The sequence below is a fragment of the Formica exsecta genome, unplaced genomic scaffold (assembly GCF_003651465.1).
Source record: "Formica exsecta isolate Colony F162 unplaced genomic scaffold, ASM365146v1 scaffold245, whole genome shotgun sequence".
Taxonomy (NCBI): domain Eukaryota; kingdom Metazoa; phylum Arthropoda; class Insecta; order Hymenoptera; family Formicidae; genus Formica; species Formica exsecta.
The window spans coordinates 1-8,675 of record NW_021849727.1 but is presented as its reverse complement, the minus strand read 5'-3'; the positions used below and the strand labels follow the sequence as shown (position 1 = coordinate 8,675).

General features: G+C 30.5%; 1 protein-coding gene across 1 annotated transcript; it reads right to left on the bottom strand.

Moving 5' to 3' along the window:
• Positions 1–45: 45 nt before the first annotated feature.
• LOC115236106 (mitochondrial glutamate carrier 1-like) lies at positions 46–7,986 on the bottom strand. The gene is made up of 8 exons (XM_029808318.1): positions 7,732–7,986; positions 5,235–5,304; positions 4,826–4,960; positions 4,419–4,568; positions 1,719–1,855; positions 1,027–1,212; positions 790–940; positions 46–624 (listed from the first exon to the last, which is right to left on the bottom strand). Exons 2-8 carry the CDS (start codon positions 5,276–5,278, stop codon positions 486–488), a joined length of 942 nt encoding a protein of 313 aa, XP_029664178.1. The 5' UTR covers positions 5,279–5,304; positions 7,732–7,986; the 3' UTR covers positions 46–485.
• Positions 7,987–8,675: the final 689 nt, after the last annotated feature.

The following is an 8,675-nucleotide window of genomic DNA, read 5'->3' as shown; positions in this document are numbered from 1 at the left end:
GGGGGGGGGGGGCATTTCGCGTAATATACACTATAAAACACGAGGAAGATGAGAAATCATTATATTGAAAAATGCAATTACTTAAATATTGAACAGCATGTAATACGATTGGAAACTTATAATTCCATCTGTTTTTGCATTGCAAGAACATAATGTATAAGACAAACGTATATATACATACGCAACGACTCCGTTGTATTTGATTAATAATTTTAATGCACTTTACTGGTGCAAAAAGATAGGATTATATATCTCATTCAACTATGAATTCGTTATAATTCGCGACCTGCGAGAATTACGGCAATTAATACACAATCTTTTACTTTCTCTTACATATAAGCGATCGCAAGGTTCCGTTTAACAACGATATTTTTTTTGTAGCGCGACGGATATCTTCAAGCCAAAATACAACTACATCTACAGCAATTATTGTCGGTTTCCTCAGAGAGTATTTGAACGGCACGAATCGGCGAGATATGATGATTTCATTTCAAACCCAACAACCACTCGGCTACGCCGAGATAATAAACGGTTTGCGCAATTCCAAACAACGGTGCTATGACGATCATTCGGCAAGCACCACCTTTGAAGAACGCTGTCGGTCCCTCGTTTTTAAATGTCTTCCTACAAATCAAGAATATAATTATTGCAAGATATTTTATTTATTTTCTTTGCTACAATTCGAGATTTAAAGATATAAAAATTTATAGAACTGATCCATGATATAATCTTGAAGATAAATTTAACGACCAATGAATATAATATATATTTGACTTCAGTTAAACTCACGTTATGCAGTCTAATACTCCATTGTACGTTGGTTCACCAGGTGCTTTTTTGATAACTTGCAATCTAGTTTTGATTACGTCAAATGGATTGACCATTAATGCGGCTGTTGAACCGGCCGCGCATCCAGCAAGGAATGAACACCAGAATACAGCTAATGAGAAGAGTATTACTTAATTCACTCTCGTTTAGAGACGATCGCGTATCTGATAGCATGACACAATTACTGAACACGCTTACATGAACCGTCTTCGCGCTTCGGGCCGAGATCATTCAGCCTGGCGAACAGAGGAAAATAAATAACGGAAAACGTAACGTCCCTAAGTGCCGTGGCGCCGGTTCCTTGATACAACCCAAGTATACCTCGTTTCCTAAGTAAATCCACCGTTAATGACCAAGCAGATACGTTCGGCACTTCTTTACCCGCTGCAACAATAAAGGACAATATAATTTCCACTAACAATAAGAGTAATAGAGAGTAGTGTGATTTTTCACATAAGAGAGTAATAATCTTGAAATGAGGGCACAATTTTGCGATGAGATTATCTTATTTTCTATATCTATTATTACCATTATTTGTTTATACATGAATAGCGGAAAATCAAATTAGATACATCTTTAATTTGATTTTTTAGCTATCTTACAACGTGCATTGCATCTATGATGTAAGATATCACATTCAATCATTTTTAATTCTACAAAGTGTATAGTCGACATGGCAATATTTATCGGTATATCGGATATTTTAAAAAGAATCAAGAAATGCAAGATTCTTGTTCGAATTATATTAAGTCATAAGAAAACAAGAGAGATATAATAATGAGATGATTGAAATGAAAAAATTTTTAGATATATGTATAATCTCGCTATATTTGACAAGCCGTGTATTTGCGAGAAACAAAACCTTCTGAAATATCATATCATCGTATCACCTTCTTTAGCTGCCATGGCGACTCTGCCAGCGTCTTGCATTTGTATTTTGAGCAGTTCCATCGGAGTGGTAACGATTATTTGGCATGCTCCCGCCAAGCCGCCGGCGAGCATTTCACGTTCTATTGGCAATTTTTGTCTGGATAACAAAGATTAACAGAGTGCTGGGATCACGGAAAAATTGAGGAAAATATCAGTATACGAGATTATGTAGGACTGACATGCACAATCGATCAATTTTCGAAAAACCGAAAAGATTATTAAATTTTGGAGAAATTTTTTTATTTTATATTTGACTAATTCGATTTTATTATAACTGATTTTATCAATTAAATGAATAGGCGATTATTCGCACAATCGGCTATTTAAAAATTGATTTTCCATATCCTGAATGTGAACAGAATCTAATTCATTCAAGTAACAATCCGGATGTTACTGATAATGAATATTATTTTGAAAAAATGTTTCAAGTATTACTAATTGCCAGATTGCAAATCGGAATGGTCTGTGTTTTATGCAATACACGCGATGTACATAGAAAAAAAGAATAGAGTGCTCTCACACGAAGCAGCTTCCTACGTTTAAAAAAATTCTGATTTTCGATTTTTCGAATTTTTCAAAATTTTCAAGTATAATTTGGTTCTTTATAATTTTTTCTCCGATAGTATGAAGTTAATCTTTAGTTTCGGGAAATAATTATCAAAGAGTACCAGCCCTAATATAAGGAAGATTATTCAACGTTATTGGCATGATCGCGTGACAAGTAGTATATCTCAAGCATCTGATGGACCGCGGAGCATCAAAAACATTAGCAACAAATGTAAATGAAGAATTTTAATAAATTATTACTATATAATTATATATTAAAAAACATTTTGAAAAAGGAGACAAAAACAAATGATGTAGATAAATTATAATAAAACTTACAAAATTTTAAGCTAACATAAGAAATTGACAATGTTCAATTCCTATCTGAAATCTTCTAATTAAATTGGTACAAATTTTGATGTATCATCAATTCTTGAATTGCTCTAAAAATATTTTATAAGAAAGAAAAGGGGGAGGGAGGGAAGCAAAAAAATTACCCTGCTTTCCTCGATTACTTGCGACTTGATTAGCTATTAATGGTTGCTCGCATCGTTTGCCAGGTCATTTCAAACTGGTATAGCTATATTCAAACTGGTACCATCAGTTGTCTAGAAGTATAGAACGATATATTTCAATATGTTTTATGATGGCATAAGATTCTAACATAATAACGCGAGAGCACAAAAATTCGATTTTTTTTAGCTTTTCTAGATATGTTTGATTAATTTAGGATTAAAACTAAAAAGTTGTTTCAAATTCCTTTCTGATTACCGATAATTGTTTGATATATTAAATAAATGTATATTTTGGTATGATTTACTTGGAAAAGACAGTGTTATAATAAAACTAAGCAGTTATCGAAATAAATCAATAATAGTTATTAGAATAGCAAAGATAACATGTCCAAAAAAATATGATGCTCTTTGCTTATCAAGTTATGATATAGCATACATTAGTTTTTGGGGCTTTTCAATTACGTACACATTTTTTTTTTAAACATTATGGTTACTTTGTTGCATTTCTAAAATTACTAAATATCTGATGCTTTTAATAATATTCTTTTTAAAAAGTAAAATTTAAAACGTTGAGAAATAAAGAAAAATCATACACACATATACACATATCATACATTATTATAGTATATATAGATCTGATTTTCTTGACAAAGAAATTAATAACACATGTGATACACATTTCATTTTTAATATAATAGTTTTCATATCTATGTGCTTTCTATTGTGCACATCACTTGATTTGATTAATACTCTTCGGCTTCTCTCGCACTTTGCGATTGCTATCAACGTAATTTATACTTACTGCGGCTTCACATATATAGATATACGTACTATTCGTTCATTAGAAGCAGAAGCGTGCGCTCGGCATATTTAATTAAATAAATGAAGACGTTAATTATAAAATTTACGATACATAGTTCCGATGTCAAAACGTAAGCTTGTTTGCTTTATATCAATTTAATGCAGATGATGATTTAATAAATGTTTATCGCATAAAATGAATAAAAGCATTATATACATTTCTGTAAAATGATCACTTTTGCAAATAGCTAATTGAAAAGCCCACTTAATAAACTTGATGTTATTCAGTTTAATAGAGAAATTATCATATATGTAAAATATGTTTCATGTTGATCTATTTGCCATAAACTTTGAATAACCTCCTTTAAAACATGGAAATATTAAATACACGATAGAGGAAAATATAATGGCGAACATTAAGGTTTTTTAACAGATTCACAACAGAAAGTGTAATAACTGAGTGGCAACAACATACAAGAAAAGTGAGAAATAATATGTTAGTTAATGGATATTAATTCATAACCATAATGGATTAATGAAAATTAAAAAAAATATTTTCTTTTTCTAAATTTATAATTAAACAGACCTTTTGAGTTATTTGGAATGTTTAATTATAAGTATACATAAGGAGACTATTTATCACTCTTCATAACTATTTTAAAATCTAAACAAAATATATACTATTCCATGCCAAGCTCTTGTAGATTAGTTTTCGCTCCGGTTAATGTTGCATATGAGGAGCAAGCTCATACTTCTTTAATAACATGAAAAATACTTAAAAAATATTATACAACATACCCGACTCCGGGAGAAAGATAATGTCTAAATGTATCATTGGCAGTAAGTTTGATAGCTTTCTCGGGTGTAATCAATAATATATTTACAGCGGATCCTTTATACATTCCAAAATACCCTTCCGCTTTATAAGTCTTTTTAAAACAATCGAACCTGAAAGAAAAATAATTATTTACATACGGTTATGATAAATTTTCTAATTTTAGATACATGCAATACGAAGTATGATAAATAAATAGATTATATAAATTAATATTGCAAAGCCGTTTTGTCTTTTTCTTACAATTAATTGGCACATTTTTGTTTTTAGCTCCTAATGTACTAATATAATAAAATATATAATAGCTATTATGTAATAATATAGTAGCTAGATATTTAATAGCTAGTAATTTTTAAATAAAAATACTTGCATTGAATTATACATCCGTTCTCCATTCGGGCCGATAACTTGATTCTGTAATCTCGTTTTAACCAAATCGAGCGGGAACACTACGGAAACTCCAATAATTCCAGCAATTCCACCATTTATGATTTTTGGTATAAGCCTGTAAAATAAAAACAAACTCTTAATATATGAAAAAGATATATTTTGCTATATTAAATTACCATGTTTATAAAAAGGAAATGCAGGAATTCACGTAATCTTATTACTTTTAATAATTTTATTATAAAATTCAAAATGAGACAATAATGAGCAATTTAACATATTCCGGTATATATTCAAATATATTTTTCGTGTATAATCATTTTATAAAATATTTGTAGTTCTACGAAAGAGAGAGAGGGAGGGGAAAGTTTTAAATGTATAAGAATACGTACTTGAATTGTTCCGCGGATTTCAAAGTTGGACTATTTTGTGCCATTATTACTACGTATCAGGGTCCCGCACCTATAAAAAAAAATATAAAATTCACGAGAAAAAGCATTATTTTTGTTCCACACAATCAATATAAGCAAAAACTTTTCAGATTTCTTGTAAAAAATATTCCAAAATATTCTCTCTAAAAGATATATCTTATGAAATTGAGAATAATTTGTGCCAGTACAACGGTACAAAACCATTTAAATCGCAAGTGCTAATCGTGATACTGCTAGAACACGCTAAACAGTAGTCAAAACATTGTGCCAAAACTTGAAGGCCGTTTCATATAACACTTTATATATGCACTTTACGGCGCATCTTGTCAATCAAATCGTACTTTTTGGGAAAAAATTGATGTGGCATGTTCAATACACTGTATCATCAATTTTTATTGATAGAAAAGTACATAATGCAATTGACGTTATACGAAAATAAAAATTTAAGAATATTTTATACGTAAAATTTTTTGACATTATTTTTACGGATTTTACACATCTCATCTGCGGTAACATAAAACTAGATATTTTCTATATAATCTTGGCATGAGAGCCACATATAGTGTAATTGTGATCAATACATGTATTTATATCTATATTTTTCCAGCTAATCCACAAAAACTGCTCCACTTTACCTTATAATAATAAATGAAAATCAACATTTTAATTTTAATTTTAATTTCTTTATTATCGGGATACTAAAAGATTTTAGTGTGACAAGAGATAAATTCTGTAGATATTTTTGATCGAAAAATTACAAATTCTAAATTGGTCAAAGGATTTATCGATAAAAAGAGATGTTGAATGAAACACAATTCTTTATTAAAGTATAAAAGAATCGATCGTTCATTGTGCAAAGACAGGTGAAAAATTCTTTTGAAATTTTTCCCATACAATCATCTAACATGTGACGGTTTCGAATCCATCTATTCAATTATGTGTATTTTGACGCATTCGTATCACCTTGGGAAATCATTTCTCTCAAGGAGAGGGAATTTTCCGTGATGTCAATTGATTCGATTGCATGTGCGACGAGTTCAGTTGTTACGTTACAACGGGCATTGACATCCTATAATAGCGTTATAAATGTGACGTTTGTTGAGCGACAGATAAATCGCCAATCTCCCGACCGAATCGTACAAATTGATTTTGCTTTATCTATATTTCTCCCAATCTATTGCATAATGTTCCGTAGTCACGAATGAGATCTAGTCGATATATATTATATTAGATTTCAATTTCCTTTTTTTATCAAGATTATTAGCAAATGGCTATCTATCCCAGTAGATAGTAGATTGCTGTAATGCAAATAAAAATGAATAATCCTTAAATATATGTATAAGTAGTAATTTTTTTCATTGCACACTAACTGAAATGTTACGAAATAATTGTCACAAAGTGGTTTTAAAGATAAAATCAACGCGACTTGGTATTAAAAATTTAAGAATAAGCTGAAATTATCTTTATGGAAGCAGTCATATCTATTTGAATAATTACTGCATAACTCAACTATGACCTATTGCAGTGATGTAGTATTATCAGCGTACACTTTTGATTATTGTGGAAATTTCATGATTCAATAAATATTTATTTATTAAATATGAATAATCGTGAAAAATAAACATTTATACTAATTTGCAACGAATTCGTACATGTAATCGATAGCGATGAGATTTTCTTCGCCAATTTTTATTTCACTGGATATATTATAAATAAATTATATTAAAATATGTTAATAGATTGATTCGAAGCTCTCGGAGGGTTTTTATATAATTAACTAAAAAAATTCTGTCTTTATATTAAAGATACACGTAAAAAATGTATTAGATTCCCATCCACATTTCCATTTATTTTACAAATAATGTGACTAAATTAAATGTGATAATGGTGTTGATTTTCCAACACTAAAATTATTTGGAATAAATAATTTTTACAGTTTATACTATGTATAAGATCCCAGACAGCACAAGACATTTCCATTTATTTCACAAATAATGTGACTAAATTAAATGTGATAATGGTGTTGATTTTCCAACACTAAAATTATTTGGAATAAATAATTTTTACAGTTTATACTATGTATAAGATACCACATACTGTGCTCTTAACTATGAACTGCGATCAGCTGATTTAATAACGTGTCGTTTATCGTGACAGGAAGAGCACGTTCCCGCGCGGGCAACAAAATTTCTGCCGAAAATCGCGAATAGAATCGCGCATCGCAAAATGAAAATAACTCGCACGCGACATGATACTAATTTATGTGTGCAACCTTAGTATTATGTCAACTCTATTATTATTCTGTTAATAAAAGGCGGAAGTACGTTTGCAAAAATCGAATTCTTGCGGTTATTCGGCACAATAAATGCGGAAGAAAAAGAAACGAGACACGCGTTCATACGGAATTATTAGGATGAATAATGCGATGTATAACTTGACATGATAGGTCCGCACTTACAGAGTGTCAGGGAAATCTGATAATATACTGGGCGGTCGTCTCGCAACGTCGATGTCCCACGATATGTCTCAGGTTCCTGACGAGATGTTGGTGAAAAAACTCAATCAACTATTAACTACTGAAATATACTTCTATAACGCCGGCCGATTCTGTCAGCAGCATCAGCTGGTGGTCTATCAATAGCGTTTTTGACAGAAGCTGCGAATATCAGGACTATCATCTATACGTTACGAAATACGCAGACGCCGCACATGTACTCGCAGTATTGCCATCTACGGAAATCTGAAAGTTCCTTTTCTCAATTTTTTAGTTCTACACCAAATTTCTCTATAGCAGAGAGAAACCTGAGAGGGGTCACGTCGCCGTTTTTCATAAGACATTTTTTCTAGCTGGTACAGTGGCGCTAACTGAATCCATTTTAGAGCCGGGGGAACTTCATGGCCAGATCCACTTTTTGATGCCATGGTAAAACGACCGATTGGTGCATGTCCATGCTAAACACATTGTGGATCAAAAATGCGAAGAAATATTATGGATTTATTGATGTTTTATTAGCTGCGCGTGATGTTTTGCTATTCTAGTATATATTATGAGCAGTGATAATAAGTTATTATTAAAGTATTTTTATGTATATGCGCATGTGACATATAAAATAAATTTTCTTAAATAAATTTTTTTAAATTAGTTTTCTTAATAATATTTTTCCTAATTTTTAAATATATAACGTGTAGAAGATATTTACAATTAATTGCTTTTACATTTTTCTTATTCTCGAAACAAAATTATCAAGCATTTTAAGTAATATCAAATTATGTTTTTAACTTATATAGCTTTTTATAATTATTTAGTTTATTATTAATTATATTATTCAACTAATTTTTAATTTATAAATTTAGTTGTATACACTAATGCGCACCGATGCACATTAAAAGCGATTATATACA